At 43.7% G+C, this 26,177-nt stretch overlaps 3 protein-coding genes and 1 long non-coding RNA gene across 8 annotated transcripts; 2 read left to right on the top strand and 2 right to left on the bottom strand.

Annotated features, from left to right (window-relative positions):
- The first annotated feature begins 3,209 nt into the window (after window positions 1-3,209).
- On the top strand, window positions 3,210-9,612 carry si:dkey-260j18.2 (uncharacterized protein LOC325231 homolog). Its single transcript, XM_047820234.1, has 5 exons — window positions 3,210-3,349; window positions 4,343-4,493; window positions 5,717-5,795; window positions 6,975-7,202; window positions 7,291-9,612. Exons 2-5 carry the CDS (start codon window positions 4,343-4,345, stop codon window positions 8,831-8,833), a joined length of 2,001 nt encoding a protein of 666 aa, XP_047676190.1. The 5' UTR covers window positions 3,210-3,349; the 3' UTR covers window positions 8,834-9,612.
- An 813-nt stretch (window positions 9,613-10,425) lies between these two features.
- Window positions 10,426-14,555, bottom strand: LOC113648376. Of its 2 annotated transcripts, XR_007144307.1 has the most exons (4): window positions 14,421-14,555; window positions 13,430-14,028; window positions 12,754-13,091; window positions 10,426-11,629 (listed from the first exon to the last, which is right to left on the bottom strand). It is a non-coding gene; the product is annotated as an uncharacterized LOC113648376 (long non-coding RNA). The 2 variants fall into 2 exon arrangements; XR_007144306.1 differs by having other exon boundaries at window positions 10,426-13,091.
- slc5a2 (solute carrier family 5 member 2) lies at window positions 13,506-20,130 on the top strand. Of its 2 annotated transcripts, XM_027155529.2 has the most exons (15): window positions 13,506-13,647; window positions 13,732-13,803; window positions 13,947-14,051; window positions 14,853-14,912; window positions 15,053-15,157; window positions 15,719-15,824; window positions 16,761-16,841; window positions 17,007-17,236; window positions 17,340-17,475; window positions 17,583-17,690; window positions 18,064-18,214; window positions 18,371-18,539; window positions 18,795-19,010; window positions 19,118-19,253; window positions 19,602-20,130. In XM_027155529.2, the coding sequence occupies exons 1-15, from the start codon at window positions 13,546-13,548 to the stop codon at window positions 19,814-19,816; spliced, it is 1,992 nt and encodes a 663-aa protein (XP_027011330.1). In that variant the 5' UTR covers window positions 13,506-13,545; the 3' UTR covers window positions 19,817-20,130. The 2 variants fall into 2 exon arrangements, with proteins under 2 accessions (XP_027011330.1, XP_047676191.1); XM_047820235.1 differs by lacking the exons at window positions 13,506-13,647; window positions 13,732-13,803; window positions 13,947-14,051 and adding an exon at window positions 14,503-14,643.
- Window positions 20,131-20,202: 72 nt separating this feature from the next.
- Window positions 20,203-25,380, bottom strand: fbxo46 (F-box protein 46). 3 transcript variants are annotated; one of them, XM_027155528.2, is made up of 3 exons: window positions 24,977-25,380; window positions 24,715-24,777; window positions 20,203-23,133 (listed from the first exon to the last, which is right to left on the bottom strand). In XM_027155528.2, exon 3 carries the CDS (start codon window positions 23,031-23,033, stop codon window positions 21,006-21,008), a length of 2,028 nt encoding a protein of 675 aa, XP_027011329.1. In that variant the 5' UTR covers window positions 23,034-23,133; window positions 24,715-24,777; window positions 24,977-25,380; the 3' UTR covers window positions 20,203-21,005. The 3 variants fall into 3 exon arrangements, with proteins under 3 accessions (XP_027011329.1, XP_027011328.1, XP_047676189.1); XM_027155527.2 differs by lacking the exon at window positions 24,715-24,777 and having other exon boundaries at window positions 24,977-25,367; XM_047820233.1 differs by lacking the exon at window positions 24,977-25,380 and having other exon boundaries at window positions 24,715-24,789.
- Window positions 25,381-26,177: the final 797 nt, after the last annotated feature.

Genomic DNA, 26,177 nt, shown 5'->3' with positions numbered 1-26,177 from the left:
TTTTAAGGACTGTATGTACAGTACATCCAACAGCAGTCTGACCTTTCACTTTATTCTGAGTTTCTTTCATCCAGCTTTACAACCTCAGATGCTGATATTGAGGGATATGACACTTTTACACTGGAAGCTCCTACTACTGTAAAACAGTACATATAATGTCAGGTAAAGCTTCTGTGCCATTAGACTTGTGACCGTAGAGCTTTATGTTTGTACAGGAAAACATTAACATGATGTCACCTGCTTTTTTTCTATACACTAGCATCTAATTCATCTTACTGTAGCCTGTGGTTGGCATTGAGCTTCCTTTGTTCAGCTGTGTGTGTGAGAGAGAGAGAAAAGAGAGAAGAGTTTTTTCCCCAGCTTTTGCCTGGGAATGAAGGTGACAGTGGTGGTCATCTCAGACGCCTCTGTAATCCCTCCTTCCTCTCAGTCTGTGTAGTATTTCATCTCACGGTAAAAATAGTTTTGTACATTGGACACACACTTACACCTTGCTTTTATTTGTGGGAATCTATTAGATATTGGTGGCCATCTTTTTAAACCGGCTGGCAACCCAGTAACTCTTCTGTCTGTGGCTTGTCCTTGAGCAGAGGACAGTGAGATGGAGTCAAAATCAATTAAATGTCTCCATTACAGCAAGTGGATAATAATAAACCCATTTCAGCTGTACCGTCTCCCTAGAGGGACCACGCCCGTCTCTTGAGGATGAGGGATTATTCTGTGGGCTAAATAAACACATAGAATATAAAAAAATGGACTAGACAAAAAATTATCTTTAACTTTTAATATTGGCCAAAAATGTGATTAATTCTTTATCTCCTTTAACTTTTAGTTGTTTTCTATTAAAAATGTTTGCTGCAGGGGGGCTTAGTGGTTAGCACGTTCGACTCACACCTCCAGGGTTGGGGGTTCGATTTCCCGCCTCCGCCTTGTGTGTGTGGAGTTTGCATGTTCTCCCCATGCCTCGGGGGTTTCCTCCGGGTACTCCGGTTTCCTCCCCCGGTCCAAAGACATGCATGGTAGGTTGATTGGCATCTCTGGAAAATTGTCTGTAGTGTGTGTGTGTGAGTGAATGAGAGTGCGTGTGTGTGTGAGTGAATGAGAGTGTGTGTGTGTGTGTGAGTGAATGAGAGTGTGTGTGCCCTGTGATGGGTTGGCACTCCGTCCAGGGTGTATCCTGCCTCGATGCCCGATGACGCCTGAGATAGGCACAGGCTCCCCATGACCCGAGAAGTTCAGATAAGCGGTAGTGAATGAATGAATGTTTGCTGCACAAGGCAGATGTTTCTTCTTCTTCCTCCATCATTGTGTTTTATTGCTTCTTGCTAGGAAAAAAACATCAAAGTCTACTTTTTTTCCCTGTTCTCTTAATTCACTGGTTCAAAAGTTCACTATTCTGAATCACAGGTGAAATCACAAGCTGGTACTAATCAGTAATCGATTAGCTTTATTTACCGAGTTCTTATAATATTAGCTGGTTTATAATGATGTGGTTGGTTTAATAACAACTTTAATGTCTTCACTGGAAGGTTCAAGATCAGAAATTTTCATTACTACACATCTTAAAATAATATTCATTAACACCTGTGTACTGGGGGTTTGTGGAGAGTTATAGGGGTTTGTGGCTACAAAACATTTTCGACCCTAAATTTGCTTTAATCCACATTCTGTTCCAGTCGCTTCCTCAGTCTATAAATCCCATAAACTGCTGAGTCACAGGACCTGAGAAAGCTAACGCATGGAGAGAATGCAGCAGACATCACATTTACTGTCATAGAAATACAGGATGCCAAAGGTCAGAGGTGGAGGACGGACGGACGGACACACACACGCGCGCGCAAACTGTGACAGACAGCTGGATTTCTCTTAATTACACCAGAACTCACTACAGTCTTCTTTGTAGATGGTGATGAACTGCTTGTAACGTGTGTGTGTGTGTGTGTTAACTGTTCTAGTCTCACTTTATAGATATACACACAAGCCTCCTTTTTATAGCACCATTTCTTCATAACTGCATGAGTCTAGATTTTAGCTACCAGACATTCGTTTTTACGTGTAAATATATTTCTTTATGATAAACAAACTGGTTTAAAAAGAAATATTACTTATTGAACATATTCCAGTTACACAATGTTTGAGTTTGTAATCTGTGGATTAAATATCTTTGCAGATTATGGCGTGAAGACGATCAGTCGAAGGTTAGGGTTAGTTACTTTAGTCCATCTTATTTACTTAGTTTCTGTATGTTTGGAGTTTCACATGTTCTTCCCCGTGGCTGGGTTTCCTTCAGGTCCTCTGATTTCCTCTGTACTGTGTCACCTATATATGGGTGACATTAATAAGAGCTTCTACACTTGATAAAAAGCTTCTCACCTCCCAAAAAGGTGTCCGTAGGTGAATTTGTGATGGACATGAGGTGGATAGATGGAGAGAGATATGGAGAGAGAGAGAGAGAGAGAGAGAGAGATAGATAGATAGATAGATAGATAGATAGATAGATAGATAGATAGATAGATAGATAGATAGAGTTATTAACTGAAGAATAATCCCCAGATGTTTATATAAAGTCCCAGATGAATGATGAGGGTTTTGAGGTGAAACTGAATATTAACTGTTTATTTTAGACTTTACTCCAGCAGAAGGTCTAAAGTTAAAGTTTAGAATCTGTCCCATGTCTTTATCACATGTGGAGCTCCAGATAAAGGAGTTAAACGTGTTGTTTTGTTTTTTTCTCTTTTGTTCATTAAACATAATGTTTGTACCTTTATATTACATTATCAAGAAAAAAAAAGCCCCGCATTTCCGGAGGAAACCGGAAATGACTATGTTGTTCCGGAGCATTTTTATAATTATTTTATTTATTTTAAACTCACCTGTATTGAGAAAGCTCCGCCTCTTCGATTTGTGATTGGTTAGTTTTATCCACTGGCGTGCGCTCGCATTGGCTACTGATTCATCCCGTCGCTGCTCATTGGCTGGACGTTGTGTCAGGTTAAAGCACTCGGCAACGTCACGGCAGTGAATACGGGTGGGAAAACAAACCCGGCATGGCGGCGCACGGACAGGTCCGAAGCTGACAGACTAGCAGAGGAATAATGTGGACGACATGAAGTAAATATCCTTACTGTGTTTATCATAACGCGTTGGAGTGTGTGTGTGTTTATATGGTTGTTTCTGATTACTACAGACACAGACATGTGGAGGTTCACAGACGGATTAAGATGCTGATGAGGTTTAAAAAGCTGCTTAAAGGGACGCAGGATGGCGGCTGACAGAGGAGCAGGTCACCGTGTGTGATTCACCTGGACACACAACACTGTAATCCTGTGGAGAAGGAACTCCATCACAGGTCAGAGGGAAAAGAGCTTTAAACATGTCTCATCTAATCATGTCTCATCTCATCTAATCTAATCTAATCTAATCTACCGTGTGTGACTCACCTGGTCTACTGATGGGGAGTTCGGTTCTTTCGGTCGGTTCGATTTAATGAACCGGTTCGATTTAATGAACCAGTTCAATAATCCAGTTCATCAGTTTACGTCCTGACGTAATGACGCAAATTCCATCATCCCATTCGAAAAGTTCTTTGTAATCATAACTTTAGTTAAATACGTTTCTTACATTTAACTTGTACACCTAAAACACACAGTACGGCCATTGATGTGCAAACGTGGGTGTTTTACGTGTCTTAAAGATATAAAGTTAATAAACTAATCTTCATCAACTTACAAAAACTTACAAAAAAAACAACATAATTTTAAAATGTTTCTTTCTCCCCATCAGTTGTTTAAAAAACTAATGTAACGGAGTTAAACACTCATACGTGTATAAGACATTGAATCATAACGGTTTACATTTGTCGCTGTATCGGTTCAGTGATTCACGCATGCGCAGTAACAACAGCTCGAGCTCACAGTTCTCTCATGTCTCAGTTCAGTGTACAGGAGTTACATATACTCTGGGATATTAGTTTATTTAGAGTCAAAAGTGAGTAACTTTAGTAACTTGTGGATCAGCGCTGACTCAAGACGCGAACTGTTTAGAACGAATCAGTCCGATTTGGTGAACCGGTTCATCCAGTTCACTAAAAAGAACCGGTTCAAAAGAATGATTCGTTCACGAACCGGCCATCACTAACCTGGACACACAACACTGTAATCCTTTGGAGGAGGAACTCCGTCACAGGTCAGAGTGAAAAGAGCTTTAATCAAGAGCTAATATTAATCTAAACCTGTCTAATCTAGTCTAAACCTGTCTAATCTAGTCTAATCTAATCCACAGAAGCCCTATTCGGATGCTGTTAGTTTCTCATTGTGATGGTTTATTTTATTCTGTCTGTTAGATGAATCCAGGTAAAGGGGCCTTGAGCTGGAGGCCACAGCCTTGGCAGGACGCTGATGGTTTAGGTGGCGAACCGCTTTCAGACAGCGACTCGGAGGAAGAGGATTTTCCAGACGACACGACTACCCCATTAGGAGAGTACATCACTGAGGGTACGTTACTCTATACGTAACACCGCCTGACATCTTGTAGAACATGCTGTTCTAATGAGCTTCACTCTTCTCTGAAGGCTTTCCACTAGATGTTGGATTGTGTCTGTGGGGATTTGTGTTCCTTCAGCTACAAGAGCATTAGTGAGATCAGATTAGATTTAACTTTGTCATTACAACGAAGGTGGTCACATTTTCTCTCCCTCCCCCTTACTTTCCCTGATTTGCTCCTCTCGTCTCGTCTGTTGTCGTATACTTTGAGAGACTCTCCGCACTGCTCTCGAAATCTAAAAATCTGAATATGGATTTGATAAACTGGTCTCTCAACGCAGTTGACACCATCTTCTCGACGAGAAGCTTGGGTTCAGGGGAACCTGACTGCTGGAACGTTCGCAGCTGGCTATACGATGGACGCGTGGGAGAGGTGGCGGGTCGTGTGTCTGACGACTCTTTCCGTGGAGGACGTTGAAGATATTTACCTATTCGGAACCATGATAACAGGAGTTCTGCTGATTGGATTAGGCATTGCCCTGGGTTATCGAGGAAATCAGAAAACAGTGACAGCTGTCCAAAACCTCCCAAGGCTGGCGGTCATGATTGATGCAGTGGGCAGAGCGGTCAGCACTGAGGCTGGGACTATTAACCACAATATGGAGAACATCACAGAGAAGCTCACTGCTTTGGAAAGAACAATGGATCGATTTGGAGACCAGAATGGACTAAGAGTGAAGTCGTGTAAATTGGAATGCGTCCACTCGCCCCGAGACCAAACAATCCCAATCTTATCTTTTTTCTCCTCCCCTGAACCAGCACTGGCCTCGGTCAAGGCCGCTGTTGGAACAACTCCCTCGGATGAGCACTGCAGCGAGACGTTCTTGCTTTCCTCCCACATTTCCACAGACACTTGCTGATTGAGGAGCTCTGTCTGGGACCTGATCAAGGCCGTCTCCATGGCAACTTGCTGTGTATCGCTAGGACAGTCTTGCGGACTGAGGCACCGAGATTTGATGCCGGGAGCAGCGACTCTCCAGGCTTACAGACTTACTTGCGAGCGCGCACACACACACACACACACACACACACACACACACTTAAAGATATGCACTCAACCCCCAACCCCCCCCCCCCCCCCCCCCCCCCCCCCCCCCCAAAAAAAAAGAAAGATCCACATGTGGTTTCTGTATCATCACCTTCAGTTCTCTCACCTTCTTCACTTCCTCTCGCAGGCATAAAGCAGCTACTTGATGCTCAGCAGTTGTGTGACGTCACTCTTTTAGTGGAGGGAAGGAAGTTCATGTGCCACAGGTGAGTCAAACCTGTTAACTTGTGTATATATATGTATCTGTGTGTGTGTGTGTGTGTGTGTGTATATATATGTGTGTGTATCTGTGTGTGTGTGTGTGTGTGTGTGTGTATGTATGTGTGTGTGTGTGTATATGTATCTCTGTGTGTGTGTGTGTGTGTGTGTGCGTGTATATGTGTTTGTGTGTGTGTCTATATATGTCTGTATATATCTATGTGTGTATACGTGTATATCTGTACATCTATCGCTGAGATAAACATGTAAAAGCTTGACTTCGGCTCCAGCTGGAGATTATTTTGCTAATTGGTTAATCTGGTTAATGATTAGTTGCATTGTTTAAAAAAATCTTTGATTTCTAGTAGTTTTAATCACCACTAAACTTTTTTACTGGTTCAGTCCAACAACCTCAATATAAAGTTTAGTTATACATCTGGTTTTGAAACTTGTTTGTGTGTGTGTGTGTGTGTGTGAGAGAGAGAGAGAGAGAGAGAGAGAGAGAGACATACACACAGAGAGAGGGTGTGACAGAGTGTGTGTGTGAGAGAGTGAGAGAGAGACTGTGTGTGTGTGTGAGAGAGAGAGAGAGAGAGACACAGAGAGAGAGAGTGTGTGTGTGTGAGTGTGTGAGAGAGAGAGAGAGTGTGTGAGAGAGAGAGAGAGTGTGAGTGTGTGTGAGAGAGTGTGTGTGTGAGAGAGAGAGAGTGTGTGTGTGTGTGTGTGAGAGAGAGAGAGAGACAGAGAGAGAGGGAGGCTAAAGAGAGAGAGAAATCAATTCCAGTTCTCAGTAAATCGACTCTATTTGAGATCAACTGCAGTTTTGACCCAAAAGAAGGACGGAGACTTTTGATGACTTTATGGATTTTAAATAGTTTTTCTCTCCATAAAACACACTTCATGTAGAGTGTCGACTTGTAAGGGCAAAGTAACACGAGATAAAGTTTTCTGATAGTAAGACAGATAAATAAGACCCATGAGGCAGGACTCCACGTTCCCACTGATTACAAAGCCGAACATCACTGGTGTGTAAACACACGTTGAGGTCAACACAAGGTCACCACAGCTTCATAAACACTGACTAACACAGAGATCTTACAGAGTTGCTGCTGCAGCACAGACACTCGCTTTACTGCACGTTTATCTCCTGTACAAAGTAAAACATATCGCTAATGTGTTTGTTGCAGAGTTCTCTTGGCTGCCGTCAGCCCGTACTTCCGTGCCATGTTCACCAGCCCCCTGGTGGAATCTCGGCTCGCTGAGATCCGTTTGGAGGAGGTGACGCCGTCGGTCATGGAGACGGTTATCCAGTTCATCTACACGGGGGAAGCAGGGCTGAGCCTCGAGACGGCAGAGGACCTGTTTGTGGCAGCCAACCGTCTCCAGGTCATGCCCTTACAGAATCTGTGTTCAAGGTAACACCCATTAACTGATGAAGCTTTGTGTACTAAAGTGCAATACCGTCTACATGATGAGTAAAAAACCTCATCTCTGTTTCTTTAGGTTCCTGTTTGAACACCTTTCTGTGGAGAACTGTTTGGGGATGTACTCTTTGGCACGATCGCATCATGACCAGCTGTTGCTCAGAGCCTCCTTGAGATTGGTGGCTCAGCATTTCCCTCGAGTGGCACGACAGAAAGACTTTCTCCTCTTGGACCCGGGCACCTTGGAAAGCCTCCTGGAGTCAGACCGACTCGGAGTGGAGTCTGAGACGGAGGTGTACGATGCGGCACGGCGCTGGGCAGAGCACCGGCCCGCCGAACGCTACGTCCACATGCCCACCCTGCTTCGTCATTTGCGCCCGGGTCTGCTGGCACCAGAGGAGAGCCGGCGGCTCAGTAAAGAGCTCGGGCGGAGGGCGGCCACTGAGGGTATGGGAGGTCCTCTGAGGCCCCGAGAGGGCATGCTGGAGAAGAAGATTGTTTGCGTGGACCTTAAGCCCAGGGAAGACGAAGCTTTACGAGAGAGTGACTACACAGTGGATTGTTTTGACCCACGCACAGGAAAGTGGGAGAAACTTTCAGCTCTGGGATCTTTGCTGTGTCCAGGCTGCACGGCTGTCGGTGGCCGGCTCTTTGTAGCTGGCGGCATTTTAAGAACAGGGCAGGTTTCGTCATCAATGCACGAGTATGACGTAGTGCTGGACCGCTGGATATCACGGCCATCCATGGAACAGCCACGTGCCATGTTTGGCCTCCTGGGCTCCGGGAACTTTCTCTATGCCCTCGGTGGCTGCAACCGATCGGCCCTACTCGACACTTGTGAAACATTTAACCTCACAACATTAACGTGGGCACCGGGTCCCCGCTTGCCGTTGCCGCTGCGCTCTTTTGCCTGCTCCACACTACGAGGCCGACTGTACTTGCTCGGAGGTGCCACGTTGGAGCAGAACAGGGCCATGGTGCATGCTGGAGTGCTCATCTATCACACCAGTACGAGGACCTGGAATCGTATCGGTCTTGATTCCGGTGCCACCTGCCTGGCTGGAGGAGTAGCGGTACGCGGAGGAGTGTGTGCTGTGGGCGGGTACATGCGCGACGCTGCTAAATTTGTGGATGGCAATTACACCCAGCTGGCACCGCTCGACGCCACCGGGCGAGTTCTGTTTTTCCGAGAAGGAAGGGCAGCCGGGACAGACCGAGACGTCATGGCCGGAGTGGAGAGGATGGGAGGTGGTGGAAGCGACCGTGCTCCCAGTCCGGTAGTTTTTCCAGGTCTGCCACGGCGCATAGCTGCCGCAGGCGTAGCGAGGTGGAAGCGCAGGATTTACGTGCTGGGTGGCGAGAATGGCTCACGGTTTTATGATAGCGTGTACTGCTGGAAGCCTGGCTGGCGGAGCTGGGTCCAGAGACGTGAGAAACTACCAGGAGATACAGGTGGAGTCAGCCAGTTTGGGTGCACCACTCTAAAGTTCCCCAAAAAACACATCTTGACACGAATTAGAACAGCACTGGAGAAGCAGGGGAAGGAAAAGCGACGGAAACGGAAGACAGACGGACAGGTGGAAGGAGGTCGGCACACCAGAAGGGCAAATCAGGAGGTGTGATGTTATTTAAGGACTTTGTTTGGGAGTCGTCCCTTTCAGTCAGTGATATTAAATCTCTCATTGTGCCCTTTATGTTTTGTCTTCCCAAGAAAGCGACATCACATTGGCAGCTAATGCGTGTTGTTTCGAAGGCCGCTTTATCTCACTGCTTCACTTTTGGATGCTGCTACATGTCCCATAAAGCATGTCCGGCTCGGTCGGTTACTGAAACGTCTCTTGAATGTATAAAATAACAACATAGAATAACAAGCAGCTGAAATCATACAAGAACTACAGAATAATCAGAACGACTCAACTCTGAAAACGAGCAATAATCAGACCAGATTAGATTCTATTTACCCTGAAAATATTTTCCTGTTCTCCAAACACAGGATAAGGGAGAACTTTTTACTTTCTTCACCTCCAGTGAGCCCGAGCGTTTCTCACATACAGTGATACACGTCTGACCTTATGAAATAAATATTACTTAATAAAGCAGTGAAGCAAATTACAGTCCCACAGAGAGACAGCTAAATGTTGTGTACTACAAAAAGGTCGATCAAGAGTCAACAACGTCGTTTATTCATCTGACCACCTCTCAATTTATTCAAACCTTCTAGGTATTTCAGGCTACAGGGCTTTTTAAAGAGCTTAAAGGTGCGGTCTCCATTGTTTGAGAAATGCTTCAGAAAACTGAGTCGGAACGACAAACTAAACAAAAATCAAAACAAACGTGTAGCTGATGAGCAGAAAGGGGCGTGTCTTGTCGATATGGGCGGAGAGAGTGTTCAGTGCGCGTGTGTGACGTTAGCAGAAAGCGGTTTTAACATCGACATGGAGGATAAAAACAGAAAGAAAGAGAAGAAAGACTTACGATAAGGACAAGAAGTAGGACGTGTTAATATAGGAACAGCTTTCCAGCGCTGGAGAGAACTGAAGGAGCAGGAAGTTGGCCACATATTCACAGGTTGGAGTTTCCCGAGTCAATAACTCCTGAGCTAAACGCTGTTACTACACAAATAACACCTCTTTTCTATCGTAGTAATGTAGAGAGGCAGCTACAACCGCCTTTTGTGTAGTAACAGCGTTTAGCTCAGGAGTTATCGACTCGGGAAACTCCCACCTGTGAATATGTGGCCGACTTTACTTAAGACGCCGAGGCGCTTTTTTCCTTCTCGATAGGTGAGTAACGTTGGTTTTGCTTTGTTACACAGAACTAATATATGCCTTTGTCCTTTACATCATTATGCTTGTGTGGCATTTTTGCTTGTTTGTTTATCTACAATCGTATTGTTCTTCCCTTCAGCTATGATAAAGACACGTTTCTTTCTGTTAGTCGCCTGGGTTACGTATGTATGTGTGGGCGGAGCTATCAATACAGGGGTGGGACCCGTTTGGGTTAGGGGCGTGTTTGTTTTGGTGATTTTATATGTCAACATTGGCTTTCTGACAACGCAGACCTCACCTTTAAGCGAACTGTTGTAATGCTGTAAGAATAGGGCTCGATTCTGAATACGAAACCTTTCCTTTAAAATGAAACTCGATGCAAAAGGAAGCTTAAGCACATCATTTGTTAACGAAATGAAATTGAATTTATATTTTGTATATTTCTCTTTTTTTTTGGATTGTTTTAAATATTAATTTTACTGCAATGTTTAAAATTGACCTTTGTTTTCTTGTGAGCACATCTGAAGGTGAAGGAACACACAGTGTTATAACCTGCCACTAACGTTAGCGTTTATCTGAGCCTTATTACCGTATTGTAGTCTCTTTACAACACGCCTTCGATTTTTTTTTTGCCTTGTTGTGTCTTTTAATTTGGTGCATGTCTGGAGCAGGAGGACGGTTTCATCATCTCCAAATCATCATTTCTGCAAATAACTCCACAGTAACATCATACGACAGTAAATCGGTACAGCACCAACTGTCCAAACATGTACTGAAGCCATCAGATGCTCCAAGTGAAGCAGAACCTCCTCCCTGAATCCCCTTAATAATTATTCTCTTCGTGTACTTTTATTCAGTGCATCGACAACACCGGTGAGGTGATGGTCATAAAAGTCCTCTCTGAACGTCTTGGAACAGCAAGAACCGAATCTTCTGTTTCTCTCTTCGCACTGAAGGGTTTGAGATCAGAAGATTTCTGAAGAATAACAGAACACTTTTTTTATATCATGACATAAATAATAAATAAATAAATACTTTTTTGGCACTTTGGTCATGAGGTTCATCTCATCTCGAGTCCCAGGACTCTTGTGGCTCTGGTGTTAAGCCTCTGTTCATTTTCCCCCTTTTATAATAAATAAATAAATAAATAAATCTGTTAACTATCAGCAAGTGAAAGCTATGATTCTGGTCTTTCATTCTTATAATTAATCTTTAGATCTCGAACCCAAAACAAAACAGTTAGCCTTGCTGTTCCAATACTTTAGGAGGATTCTCTGTAACCCATGAACTTAGTGTGAACCATGTGGCTGTTTTTATGTGTTTTCTCATGTGTATGAACGTAACAGGACACGTTTTACCGGAGCCAGAAGAATCAACTCGTTATCGTCAAAAAAAAAACAAAAAACAGGTCGAGTCACGAAACGTACCTGGTTTGTGTTCGTGATCTTTTTCTGAATTGATTATCTGCTACTTTGCATCACAATAAATCGTTCTTACTGCAGTTTGATGTCGTGGCGTTATTAAGCGTTCATAAGCAGACCTGAAGTGATGACTATGAGGTCCTTGTGTTTTTACATTGAAACACTAACAGATATCCTTTCAGTTGTCCGTTCTGGTGTCTTGACATGTTGGTTGAAGCAGATCCAGAAACTGCAGGTGATCAGACAGTCCGTTATAGTCAACGAGACACAACCGGAGTGTTTAAGGATGTTTATAACGTGTTAATACACACGGTGTTTATCAGTAACGTTTCATCTTCAGGGGTGTTAATGACTGTGTGTTAGATGGTTGTCTAGTTAAGTGAAGTTTAAATGTGACTGCAGACAAACGTGTCTGTTTTACCCTGAACAGAGAAGTCACACTACACCACACACACACTACACACCACACACCACACACACACTACACTACTCTACTCTACACCACACACACGCTACACTACTCTACACCACAGTAAACCACACCACACACACACTACACTACACACCACACACACACTACACTACTCTACACCACAGTACACCACACCACACCACACCACACTACACACCACACCACACACACACACACACACACGCACACTACACACCACACACACACTACACTACACCACACCACATTACACTACACCCACCACAGTACACACCCACACTACACCACACTACACCACACTACACTACACTACACTACATTACACTACACCACTCTGCACCACACACACTACACACACTACACTACACACACACTACACACACTACACCTTTCCTTCCACTCTTTCAGTAAAAACCTGCTATTCAGACTGAAACCTGACTGTATTCACACAGATATGAGGCTCAGCATCATGTCATGGCTTAATGATGCTAAGTGCTGGTCCAGCTGTAAGCCTCAGTGATGTGTCTGCATGAACCCCAGTGCTGGAACCAGCTTGATGAACCTGAACCCTCTCATGAAGAACTCTGCAGAACCAGTCGCACTGTAATCTAACACTGAATTATTTAGTATTTTGTTTATTAATTAGTCGAAATAAATCTAAAAATGTTCTAATTGAGCTAAATTGTTGGGTTCAGTTGAACAGAACTGACATCATGACTCACTGCCCCACTATCCACCTCACCTCAACATTCTGCCCCAGGGTCCTCGAGTTTCACACGGTCTGTGTTTCCTCTGAGACTTTCCAATCACACATGTAGGTGGAGCGTGTGTTTGTGTATGAGTGTGTGTGTGTGTGTGTGAGGGTATGTGTGAGTGAGTGTGTGTGTATCTGTGTTACTCACCGCAGTGTCTCACGCCGACTCTCACTGCGGTGTCTCACGCCGACTCTCTCTGCGGTGTCTCACGCCGACTCTCACTGCGGTGTCTCACGCCGACTCTCACTGCGGTGTCTCACGCCGACTCTCACTGCGGTGTCTCACGCCGACTCTCACTGCGGTGTCTCACGCCGACTCTCACTGCGGTGTCTCACGCCGACTCTCACTGCGGTGTCTCACGCTGTCTCAGCTCTGTCTGCTCGAATGACTCAGAGTTCAAGTCATGACTCACTTCACTCATGTTCCTCACCTGACCTTTCCTCCAACAGACTCCTCAGCCATCTCTGCCTTCGGAGCCCTTAATGCTGTGAAATAATGTCAGGTTAATTTCTGGACCATAAAATGTATTTTAAAGATGTCATTATATAATAAAAAGTATTCCATCATAAAACCGTCATAATCACTATGACTTATGGAGGGAGGAGAATTTGCCCTGTGCAGGTCCTCGTGTGTAACTCATGACTCTCGTGTTGCTTTGTGTTCTACTAATTAACTAAGAGCTGAAGTATGTTGTACTTCAGATTATTCTAGAATAGTTACACACTTCACTAAACTGTTGCTCATCCTAATGGAAGATGTTAATTATTATTTTCACTAATATATATATATATATTTTTTTTTTAGCCCAGAACAAAGGTCTTACCTTCACAGAGTCGGACTGCGGTGCTGCTTCAGAGACGTCTGCATCTCGACACTAAACCGGGACTCGGAAATAAGATTAGGTTCGAAATCTAATAGAAATTGTGGGTGATAAAAAAAATGAACAAGTCGGATTCAGGAAATCGTGTCACCATCAACAACCCGGCAGACATCATCGTGATCATCTCCTACTTTGTGGTTGTGATTGCAGTTGGAATCTGGGTTTGTGCTTTGTTTTCATATTGAATTATTTTAATAGTCTAATCTCATCAATCTAATCTAATCACGTTTCCTCTCTGTTTTTAGTCTATGTTTAGGACGAATCGTGGCACAGTAGGTGGTTACTTCCTCGCAGGACGTACCATGGGGTGGTGGCCTGTAAGTGATCAGATATTTATTGTTGAAGTATTGGTTCAGGTGTTGAGACGCAAACCATCCGAGGTGTTGAGGAGCTGTGTACTAGATCCGTCGTCTTTGCTTGGTCCGACGTATAAAGATGCTGCTGTGATCTAACGTTACAGGTTGGAGCGTCTCTGTTTGCGAGTAACATAGGCAGTGGGCACTTTGTGGGCCTCGCAGGAACCGGTGCTGCCAGTGGGATTGCTGTAGGAGGATTTGAATGGAACGTGAGTTAAAGCAGAAAAGTTTTTTGTTATAATTCTGTCTGCAGTTTGAAGAGTGATGCTGTCTCTCTCTCTGTCTCTCTCTCTCTCTCTCTCTCTCTCTCTCTCTCACACAATAAAGTCTCCAGGTTCTTGGTTGTTTTGTTATTTCGGGTTAAATCTGAAGCCGGTGCTCTAATGTGACAGAATTTCTGACAAGAGAAAGTTAATCATGAACCGAAAACTCCTCATTTCATGTCAAAACTCAGCTAATTCATTACTGATTAGTTACAGATCAATCAGCCAGAACCTCCATAGCTGAGAATGTTTGTGTGTGTGTGTGTATGAGTGAGTATGTGTGTGAGGGTATGTGTGAGTGTGTGTGTGACTCACTGCGGTGTCTCACGCCGACTCTCGCCGCGGTGTCTCACGCCGACTCTCGCCGCGGTGTCTCACGCCGACTCTCGCCGCGGTGTCTCACGCCGACTCTCGCCGCGGTGTCTCACGCCGACTCTCAGCTAATTCATTACTGATTGGTTACAGACCAATCAGCCAGAACCTCCATAGCTGCATTTGATTTGATGATATAAGACGACAATATAGAAATACTGAAAAGGTAAAACTCAAAGGTGTAATCAGGTAAATATTCATGATCTGTCGGAGCACGTACAGCTCAGAAAGACTTCTCCTGTAAAACTGCACTTTTACAGCTAAACTGTACTGTCAGTAGCCTTTATTGCTTGTAGGTGGAAACACAGATCACAGCTTCATCTGGAGCCCAACATTAACAGGAGTTCCTGCTCTGATCATTTCCTCTTGTTTCAGGCTTTATTCATTGTGCTGCTGCTGGGATGGCTGTTCGTTCCAGTGTATCTGACCGCAGGAGTGAGTTCCTTTTATACTGAACGGAGTGTAAGACAGCGTCTGAGACGTGTGTGTGTGTGTGTGTGTGTGTGTGTGTGTGTGTGTGTGTGTGACTGAACACTGGAGTTACTTGCTTTTGGATGTTGTTGTTTTTTTAAAAGGTGATCACTATGCCACAATACCTGAAGAAGAGATTCGGTGGGACTAGAATCAGTTTGTATCTCTCGGTCATCTCGCTTTTCCTCTACATCTTCACAAAGATCTCTGTAAGTACACATGCTCAGCAAAATGTTTTAGTGTCCTAGAAAATATTTATAATGGGCGTATAAACTTTTGCACAACTGAAGACGTATTTAAATGATCAAGTTCATTGGCATCTGTCTGAGTTTATGGTTTTTATTTATTCCCAAGAGCGGGAATATACTTAGAGAGATCGATGCGGCGGCACTTTAGTCATTTAGTCTGTGCAGCTCTCGGCTCCTGTACACTCAGCTCAGACAGATCAGCTTCTAAAGCTTCACCTTTTAAAGTAATACAGCAGGCAACAGCTGAGTCGACGGCGTTAGTGTGGCGTAAAGCTGCGCTGTAGTCTGGGACCTTTACACTGCCTCTAAGCTGGATTAAAGTGACCGTAAATAAGCTCGTGCTTTTGTGTTTGAACAGAAAAAACCTGTTTCTTCCTGATGCTTGAGGTTTTGGGAGCGTTTTCTCCTGTTGAGTGTAACAGTGTTAAATACAAAGCTAACAAAGCAACAAACACACAGTGGTCCTGTAGTCCAGCAGTATAAGTGTTGTATTGTGTGTTTGTGTTTAACCTCTTTGTGTAGGTGGACATGTTCTCAGGAGCCGTCTTCATACAGCAAGCCCTCGGATGGAACATCTACATCGCAGTCATCGCTCTGCTCTCCATAACAGCTCTCTATACTGTGACAGGTGAAACTCCTCAACCGTTTACACTTAGACACGAGCTGAAAGATTCGAGGTAATAAAATGCGGTCGTTAAGACACAACTCTATTCCTCCTTCGCCGACTACGTCAGTGGAGCTGTACAGATGATGTTAAAATAGTTGCTCGTGGTAAGACTCAGAGCTGTATAGAGGACAAAACACTCAGGTTTCTAAAGTAGTAATTTACCTGAGAAACACTACGAGTGTTAATCCAAAACGGTTCTATAGCTGACGAATGTATTTTAAACTCTCATTGTCCACTTCATTAGGAACGCCTGGTCATTTCTGCAGTCCTCCAATCAGCCAATCATGTGACAGCAGCACGATGCCACATACAGATCGAGAGATTCAGTTAATAATCAAACATCTGCACAAGATCAGCAGTTTCTATAATACTCAATCAGCCCTAACATACGTGCCACGGGTAAAGCCTCAGAGATCAGACTTTCTTTTTTATTCTAATGTTTGATGTGAACAGTAACTGAAGCTCCTGAATGTGTCATTGAATTAAAGTGGAAAGACAGTTAAAGACTCTCTTCTAACCAATGGATCAAGGAAATGTCCTCAAACCTTGCTTACCTTACAGCACAATAACTTGGGACCTGAGCATAAGGTTAACACTGAATTGCTGCAATTTGTTAAGTTATTACTGTATTATCAAAATATGATCTCATTTAAGGTGGAAAAAACTTGCTCCTGATCTGTATCTGCGTGAAGTTATACGTTGTGCTGCTGTCACGTGATTGGTTGATTAGATAAACGAGCAGGTGTTCCTAATAAAGTGACCGGCGTTTGCTAATGCTAACGTATGTTCGTTTATACACGTCTCACAAGATGCTTCTTTACACGCTGCAGTTCACACATTATACATTGAAAGTGTGGTGAATTGTGTGTTAATTATAAAAACATATCTTCTGTGTAGGTGGTTTGGCAGCTCTGATGTACACAGACACAGTCCAGACCTTTGTGATCATTGCTGGAGCTTTTGTCCTCATGGGATTCTGTAAGATTGGGGTTATCATTGGGGGTTATTTATGGTAATGTGAATGACATATCGTATATACATATAAAATATATTACGTTCGAACTGCGATGTCAACCCAGAGACCAACGTGCCACTGAAAGTGTCATATGATCCTAAACGTTTGGTCTGTTCTCTTTCCATCAGCCTTTTATGAGGTTGGAGGCTACAATGCTTTACTAGACAGATACGGTTCGGCGGTACCATCAATAAGCTCTTCTCCAGACCTACAGCACCTTAATATCTCTGCACGCTGTTACATGCCTCGTGAGGACGCCTTTCACCTGCTGAGAGATCCTGTGAGTGGAGACCTGCCCTGGCCTGGTGTGTTATTTGGCATTGCTATTGTAGGAGGATGGTACTGGTGCACTGACCAGGTGAGCTAAAGTAAAGCCTACAAACTGGATCTGAACTCGGCAGAATAAATGAGGAGCGATATTCCTCCTTCACTGACTACATTTCTCTTACTCTGTGGTGCAGGTCATTGTTCAGCGCTGTTTGGCTGGACGTAGTCTGACTCACGTCAAGGCTGGATGTATTTTGTGTGGCTACATGAAACTGCTGCCGATGTTCCTCATGGTGTTTCCAGGCATGATCAGCAGAGTCCTGTACCCTGGTAAATGATATAGCGATTCATTTACACCCTTTATGATGTGAGCACATTTGTTCAATCACAACAGAACATTGAGGCTCTTCTCAGAAAAGGTGAACATGTTTTATTAGATGAGGTCGGGTGTGTGGTGCCACACGAATGTAAGCGAGTGTGTGGGACAGAAGTTGGATGCTCGAACATCGCTTACCCCAAACTGGTGGTCTCGGTCATGCCCAATGGTGAGAGATACAGAGTTCTCATTCAACATTGCCATGACAACAGTAGCACTGTTCTGTCTGCGGTTCTGCCTCACAGATGATGCAGTTACAGCCATGTTGCATCATATTCATGTAAAAAAAAAAAAAAAGTTATTTACTGAATTGCATGTAAAAAGGCATGAGCTTTACGATTTGTAGACCGGCGGTACCAATTATTAGATTCTTAGAGTCATTGGTCCTTTTGATTGGTGGAAATTTCAAGAATTGCACAAACAGCACAAACACAATGCCTGGTGTATAAAAACTTTCTCTAGATGTTGTCTTTCGGTATCGTAACGTCCTGTGCTGAATATTTTGAGGTCATATATTTTACTGATGCCACACCTCTCTTCAGGACTGAGGGGATTGATGCTTGCTGTCATGCTCGCAGCCCTCATGAGCTCTTTAGCCTCCATCTTTAACAGCAGCAGCACTTTGTTCACCATGGACATATGGACACGCATCAGGCCTCAGGCTCGAGATCGAGAGCTAATGATAGTTGGCAGGTCTGGACTTCATTACCTCATCCCTCAGTAGCCTTGTTTGTACAGATTATATACATGTTGCAGCATCTATAACTCCACACTTATCCTTTGTGCATTGAAATCCCATAATGCACGAATATCTTTACTAACATTATGGTGTTTTTGTTTCTCCTACAGAGTCTGGGTGCTCTGCATTGTTGCAATCAGCATTTGCTGGATCCCTGTGGTCCAGGCTGCCCAGAGCGGTCAGTTATTCGACTATATCCAGTCAGTAACGAGTTACCTGGCCCCACCCATAGCAGCGGTCTTCTTCCTGGCTATTTTTGTGAAGAGAGTTAATGAGCCGGTAATTTCTTCCTAAATACAGATTCATGTCACCCGAATGTTGTGGTGTATGGGAGAATTTATGGGACAATTTATATCACTGACTCGATTTGGGTCCACGTGTTGTTGTGACCAGTCACCTTTACTCTGTGATTAAATATTTCCATCCTTGTTGAAGTGGTCTGCTGCAGAACGGCGATGCCCACATCAACAAAACATAAGAGCTCTTTAACTGGTTTGATGATGTGAAACTTATTCTATTATTTTTCTCTGTTAGGGGGCTTTTTGGGGCCTAATGGGTGGTCTGATGATGGGTTTGTGCCGCATAGCTCCTGAATTCTACTTTGGATCAGGCAGCTGTCTCGTTCCTTCCAAATGCCCTACACTTATTTGTGGGGTTCATTACCTGTACTTTGCGGTCCTGCTCTTCTTCTGTACTGGCATTCTAGTGCTCCTTGTGAGCTACTGCATGCCACCTATAGACGACAAACACGTAAGTGGGTCCTCGGCCCCCGGACAGTTTCCTTACGAGTTATATACATGTTCCTCTCTAGTCACATTTATGCTCACTTTTAATTCACACGATTCTCTTCCGACAAGCTTTATCGGCTCGTCTTTAGCTTGAGGCACTCGAAGGAACAGAGGTTAGATCTGGACTGGGAGGAAGAAGAACGAGGAAGGAACGCTCGCAGAGAAGCAGAGGGAAAGAATAAAGCTGTGTGTGATGAGGACACAAGTAAGACCTTCTATATATACACACGTAGTTACATGAAGCAAAATGTGTTCTATTCACCTTATACCTTAACAGACTGTTTAATTAAAGTACGTGTTAAGTGAGTTCTTTCCTTTTAACAAGAAAATATTCATGATATCTGATCGTATTACAGAGGGTCTTCTATCCTACAGGTACTATAGAGATGAGAACATTAGAACATGCTTGTTATTATAAACTCTGCGGTCAGAACTGTGCTGAAAACTCAATTTTCTATCAAGAGCGCTTTGGTAGTAAACCAAATCAGTAGCAAATGAACTACAGACCACAAAATACTAATAACCAAACCAACTCGCCTGTTCCTTTCTGTAGCTGGAGATGGGGATAAATCTGGACCTGCCCATTTAATTGCCTGGTTCTGTGGCTTAAGTGGCTCTCAGGCTCCTGAACCTACTGAAGAAGAAGTCACAGAAGCATCAAAAGAACTTCCAGATATAAGTGAAGACCCGGTGTGGAAGCACTTTGTCAACGCTAATGCACTGATCATGATGGCAGTGGCTGTGTATTTTTGGGGTTTCTATGCATGACGAGAATTCGTTAATTAATTAGCACTTTAACTGTTATGTGAAAAGCATTTATATAAGCATGATAAACATTACATAAGTAGTTATGTACTCATATGTAGTCAATACCTTTAAACTAAGATTTTAGAAATCTATAAAGTGTGAACACATTTGTTTTGAACAGAGTTAATTCAGTACTGAGGCTGAGTTCAGACTGCAGTTCTGTCATTATATTATTTATTATGGCATTAAAAATCCCCATCATATCACACTGCATTATAGACCGGTGTACAGTCTCACTTACCTACTTAAAAATCAATAAAATAATCCATGACAAGTGGATCTCTGGAACTGAATATGATACGCTGCACTTGTTAAAAAAAAAGAAGAAAGGTAATCTAATACGGACACCAGTTTTAAATAACTTTTATTTACTTTCGAGGCAAAAAGTCCCTAGAACATACGCTGACTGCGAAACCTACAACGGTCTCTCAAACCAGAGGGCTTCGGCCTCAACATTTGATTCTGTTTGAAAGATTGTGGATGGAGTGAGCAGATGGAACGGGCTTAAGGCTGTGGAACCTGATGTCTTTTTCACCAACAGAAAGCAAAGACGGGTTTTTAGCAATGGTGCTGGTGCACGACAGAAAAATAGATGAACGAGAAATACGCATTTCTATAATCGATCTTATTTTTGCAAATATTGAAACCAAAAAAAGGAAAGAAGAAACACAGTTCACTCATTCACACACACAAGCAGTAGAACTGTTGATTACAAAGTGACATCAGGTATTTGTAAAGTGACATCATTTTTGCCCCAGGGTCAGTAAAGAAAACATGACATCCAACCATAATACATTTAATGACTTTTGCAAGACAAGCCAGTGCTTAACCTGCAGGTTTAGCGAGGTTGGGTTTGGCTTCAGTGTTGGTTTTAAGCTAAGCCAGAAAGAATTTCTAACCAATTTACAAATACGTGTAAAGATTTAGTCCCATGCAGCAGACATTAACCTCAGTTAATCAGCGCTGATATTCACACTCAGCATATTACGGCCATAAGAAGTATGCTGTGCTGCTAAGAACCGATACTGACACGATAGCAGGGTTAACAAGCTGAGGTGGGGAGGGAGGCTCAACCATAAATATTACACTGTCGTGAGATTTAGACAGCATGAGAGTAAGAAAGGAACCCAGAAACATCCTACTACTGTCTTTACCTCCCATCGTCTCTTTTGGAGCGGGCCTGAACCATGTCACATGGTTGGACCCAGTTGTTGTCATGCAGTCCAACTCTACAGCCAGGTGTGTCCTTGTCCGTGCGCCGGCAGCACATCCAGTACGAGCGTCCATAAGGCAGGTCGTGGTGATAAGGTTTGGGGTGCCAGCGGCAAAGCGAGACGTCCCCCCGCTCGTACTGCCGCTTGCACTGCTTGCAGGGGTCATCGCGATACAGAGGGTCCTGGTTCCAGCGAGAGTCTGTGGCACACACACCATAGGTCTCAATTAGGGCCTTAAAGTCATGGCAGGTGCACTTCAAGGCTGCGAGAGAGCGGGTGGGTAAGTAGCTGAATATGTTCACCATGATGTGGTCAGGAAGCATGAGCATATACTGCCGTGGCTCCAGAAGCCGCTGGATCTGGAAACGGATCTCCAGAAAATCGTGAGAAACATGACGGTAGAGTCGGCAGAGAGATTTATCAGTGCAGTCCTCCACGCTGCCAATCGGGCTGGCAGGTCTCTCTACAGCATTCCCCACAGAGCCATTTTTATTTGCACGATCCAAAGGGCAAATTCCACTGGAGATCACCGAATCACTTTCATCTTCAGCAGATGGGCTTTGGAGAAAGAAAAGCTGGCCAGGTGGAGGCTCTTCTAAAACATCAGCTCGGTTAGTCCCACTGGGCATAGCTATGCAAACAGTCTCTTCTTGGACATTCTCTGTGCTGTCCTTACCGTAGAAGACACACTGGTCCACAGCTCCTGTGACAACAACTTCGACATGGAAGCCAGTCACTCGCTCACGAGACACAGCCTTTTTCTCTCCCGTGCAATGGTCTGGGGTATGGTCTGTAGTTGTGGAGGGAGACCGCTCAGTGATGTCTTCTCCTGTGGCATCTGATTTTGATGAGCTAGCCAGAACAGTGGAGTCTCGAGATGAAGGGCTAACCAGCTGGTAAAGGTCACACGTGATCTTTTCTTTGGCCCTGGTTGCTGCCTGCCCTGCTCCAGTCCCACAACTCATAAACATGCACCTGGGGCGACCTTCAGGCTCAGACTGGGACCGGGGATCCAAACTAGACACTCGAAACGCAATCCTAACTTCCCCTCGACCATGGTTTTGGCCGTTTGCCCCGGTCTCACCGACACAATCCCGGTCTTTACCGGAGTCGTGTATCTGAGGCCGCAATATCGTACTCTCAAGACTTTGCTGCTGAGACTCAAAGCGTGCTACTGCCTGAGCAACACGCCTGGATTCCTGCTGTTGCTGCCGTTCAAAGTCACTTTTCGAGATTGGGGAAGGAGGAGAAGATTCTGAAAGGAATACAACAGGTGGAGAATCTGAAATAGAATTTTGGAGAACTGTATGCTGCTGGTTGCTTGAGGTCATTTGTCCTTGAGCTGCCATGCCTTGCAAGGCCATAGCTGTGCGCTGCTCAACAAGGGCCACCATCTCTGCTACAGATAGCAGGTCGGTCTCGTTCACACCAACACTGTCCTCCAGGCAGCTGGGCTCTGACAGTAGCTCTGATGTCACATTCTGAGCTCTTGTAGAAGGGTCGTATGAAGAGCAGCGGCGACGACGCTTAGCCTTTGTACAGTCTGTGCCCCAGTTTCCCTTCACCTTCATGGCACTAGGTCTCGGAATGCCTGCACCTGTACACTGGTGAGCCACGAAAAAGGCAATTTTCTCTTTGGTATTGCCTGGTTTAATGACATACCATGTATCCAGCAACACCCTGCCATCTTCCATTTGTGTAGAAGTCGAGGGTGGTGCAGGGGGTGTGGGCGCCCGGAGGTTGGACGATGGGGCAGGAGGGGTGTTCTCGGTGCCCACATCCTCAGTATTCTCCTCAGCAACTCCACCATCATCTATGGATGGACAGCCGGCGGTGTCGGCTTTACAAAGAGCAGATGTCCCACCGCCAATTGTGCCATTACCGAAAGGCTTGTTTTGTGAGTAGGTGCCAAACGGACGCGGGCACCACAGCCGGATGTGGGAAAAGGTGTCGCGGTTCATCATGAGCCCTTGGAGAGCATATCTGCCACTACGCTGGGCAGTTTTTTCGTTCACCACTCATTGTCGTTGTTCATGGTCTGAAGTCTCCATCAAAAGTTTTTATCTAAGAAATAAAAAAAAATTATTTTATTTACATCTTATTAATATATCTTGTATATAACCCCAATTAATAAATACATCAGGTAATAATTATGTATGAACATTGAGTTGCATTATTAAATATTAAACAACACAAAAATATTGTTAATCGGGGCAAATCAGGTGTTTAGTCCGGGTCAAAGCCCTATTCGAACAGGATTACATTTACATGGTGTCATGACATATTTTTTTCTGTCTCGATCGGCCGTGTCTGTGATTTCGTCTGTCTTCCTTAGAGGAAATTACAGACCAATTTGTAACTTTAGTCTGAATACATATATGTGTGGTTTTCTATGAAGACATCACCTTGCATTTGGAAAATAATTGTTTGCCTGCAGAATTTAGTCCTGCAGCAAGGTTATTATAATTGTTTGATTTTTGTATTTTTGACTGCTTGGACATCCTGTTATGACCAGCGAGTGATCAGATGACCAAGTGACGCAAACATCGTCACGTGACATCGTCAAATACGGCATGTTATAAACTCACTCCTCCTGTGATCATTTTATTGTTAACCTGACGTGAGAGTTTAAGCACAGAAGTGACGTGTAAAATCACGTTACAGACGACTGATAAATTCAATTCCACACAAATCTCAACACAGGTTCGTTTCATGATCTAAATTCTACTCCATACACAAACAGTATACTCATTAGCCACATATCTGCAATCGTGGGTATGTATTTTCTTTCCACCCTCAGAGAAGTGACGGTGGTTATTCTGGAATATAATAAAGACATGGAGCACATGTATGCCCTTTTCTGTCTCAAATGCCCAGTAAATTAATTGTACACCTACCAAAATAAATAAAGAAATAATTAAATTTGAACAAAAAAATTTACAGAACCAGTTGGAATACTTTTTGGGATCTGCCAAGGCTCGGTTTCCTCCCTCAGACACTAACAATTACATGGTCAAATATTCAACGTCAGACCAGATATTAAATCAGCGGCTGTGACAAAGAATCGGACTGAATTATAGTTCTCTCACCACAGGAGTAATGAACTAGTTGGAGAAGGTTAGGATCACACTGACGAGAAACTACGGTCATTTACACCTTTGATGATTACAATGAACTGTAGATTAGATTATAATCTATAACTGTAGATTAGATGATAAAACAGAGAAAAGTCTGAGCTTTAATGCAGTAATAAGCACCTAGCGTTAGATGTTAAGGCACTTAGCTGTGACATCACTGTAGCACGTTGTCATTTTAAACATTAAATCACACGATCACGTATTTATTCGGCTAATAAACTCTAAATAAAGTATTGCATTTTGTCATAGCCTGTTTAGTGTCAACAGCATTTCACAATACTTTAGAAACAGAATATAATTAATTCAGAATGTAAATAAATTCGTGTATTATATGTAAGTGAACAGTTCAGTCTGACGTGTTTAAGCACAATGACGTTAATAAAATGTACCTGCAGGATAAACCAAGCGTTTGGACCCACAGCTTGTCAACACTTAGCTGCTTAAATACTTAGATGACATTATTAGTTTCACTTCAAGCTGAACACAAGAGAAAAAAACAACAACTCACATTTTCGATAATACTTTTATCATCGTGTTCGTGTGGAAGAGCTGAAGCTAGCACAGCTTTAGCCTGTTAGCATCATAGCACAAGATTAGCTTGTTAGCATCACAGCACAGGTTTAGCCTGTTAGCACCACAGCACAGGTTTAGCCTGTTAGCACCACAGCACAGGTTTAGCCTGTTAGCACCACAGCACAGGATTAGCCTGTTAGCATCATGGCTATATCGTTCCCTTCCCTAACGTTACATAAACATTCACTGCTTCTTACCTCACAGACAGCGTGTTTGGGCTCCGACCAGCAGTTTCTCCCACAACAATGACAACAACAACCTAACGTCGACTAAAAATATCTGTAAAAACGTCCATTAAAAAGAGCCCAAAAGCAGGCCGTGTCAGAGGTCTGTTACCTCAGCATTAGCCTGTGACCTATAGCATAGCTGCAGTGAAGCCTCTCTCTCCTCCACAGCTACACGATATCGCGCTTTAACTCACTACAGTTCTGTACTTGTAGATCTTTATAAAAACACTGACGTCGTATTAAAACTAGTGCACTTTCGTTGTGTTTAAAAAGCAATTGAAGGCCATCTTGTTGACAGGCAGCTGCACAGCGCCAGCAGCCAATAAGAGAAGCGAGCTGATGGCATGCCCATATATGGAAGCTCCAAGCCGTCCTCTAAGAGCCTGAGCATCAGAACACTGCTGAGTGATTAAAGGAAAAGTCCATGTTCACACGCATGCTGTGTATTTATGGTGTACTTGTGATGCATTTAGTGATTCTGCTATTATGTGTTGGTTGCTGCTGGGACACGTGTAGTGCAGATAGGCTGCAGGTTATTAACTGATATATTCAATTAAATCAGTTACAACTCCCAAAATGTGCCAGGTGTTTTGGCAACGAAAAAAAAAAATTGTGTGTGTGTGTGTGTGTGTGTGTGTGTGTGTGTGTGTGTGTGTGTGTGTATGTATGAGCGCTTAATGTAAATGTCAAGTCAAGTCAAGAAGCTTTTATAGTCATTTACACCATATTTATGTGACACAGTACACAGTGACATGAGACAACGTTCCTCCAGGACCAGGGAGCTACATAGATAAGGACTGAAGTAAGTTAGTCCTAGATACATAAAGTGTATCTGTACAACCTGGTGTACACAGTGTGGGACACAAGACAAGAAGACAGTGCAGGGCAAATAACAGTGCAGGACAAAAGACAGTGTAGGACAAAAGACAGTGAAGGACAAAAGACAGTGAAGGACACAGAGCCCTGTGTAGTGTTTTGGTGAGTTAACATTTGAAACAGATTTTATAAAATATAATGTAATGTAAATGAACATTAATCCGTTCATAGTTGCCCCAAAAACAACAAATCGCTGACCAAAATAAACTTATTGACTACGAACCAAGAATCGACTCTTTAATCCGACTCATGTGAAAAGATCCGACTCATGTGTAAAGATCCGAAATACCGTAAT

Source organism: Tachysurus fulvidraco, chromosome 11, assembly GCF_022655615.1.
Source record: "Tachysurus fulvidraco isolate hzauxx_2018 chromosome 11, HZAU_PFXX_2.0, whole genome shotgun sequence".
Taxonomy (NCBI): domain Eukaryota; kingdom Metazoa; phylum Chordata; class Actinopteri; order Siluriformes; family Bagridae; genus Tachysurus; species Tachysurus fulvidraco.
The sequence above is the reverse complement of the archived record's forward strand: the minus strand, read 5'-3'. Positions and strand labels throughout refer to the sequence as shown.

What these genes read in the sequence shown, in the direction of transcription:
- fbxo46 (XM_027155528.2), bottom strand. Translation starts at nt 23,033, where the DNA reads ATGATGAACCGCGACACCTTTTCCCACATCCGGCTGTGGTGCCCGCGT.
- slc5a2 (XM_027155529.2), top strand. Translation starts at nt 13,546, where the DNA reads ATGAACAAGTCGGATTCAGGAAATCGTGTCACCATCAACAACCCGGCA. An exon ending in TGATTGCAGTTGGAATCTGG is followed by an intron (nt 13,648 to 13,731) that starts GTTTGTGCTTTG and finishes CTCTGTTTTTAG; the next exon opens with TCTATGTTTAGGACGAATCG. An exon ending in AGCTCTCTATACTGTGACAG is followed by an intron (nt 15,825 to 16,760) that starts GTGAAACTCCTC and finishes TCTTCTGTGTAG; the next exon opens with GTGGTTTGGCAGCTCTGATG.
- si:dkey-260j18.2 (XM_047820234.1), top strand. Translation starts at nt 4,343, where the DNA reads ATGAATCCAGGTAAAGGGGCCTTGAGCTGGAGGCCACAGCCTTGGCAG. An exon ending in AGGAGAGTACATCACTGAGG is followed by an intron (nt 4,494 to 5,716) that starts GTACGTTACTCT and finishes TTCCTCTCGCAG; the next exon opens with GCATAAAGCAGCTACTTGAT. An exon ending in AGGAAGTTCATGTGCCACAG is followed by an intron (nt 5,796 to 6,974) that starts GTGAGTCAAACC and finishes TGTTTGTTGCAG; the next exon opens with AGTTCTCTTGGCTGCCGTCA.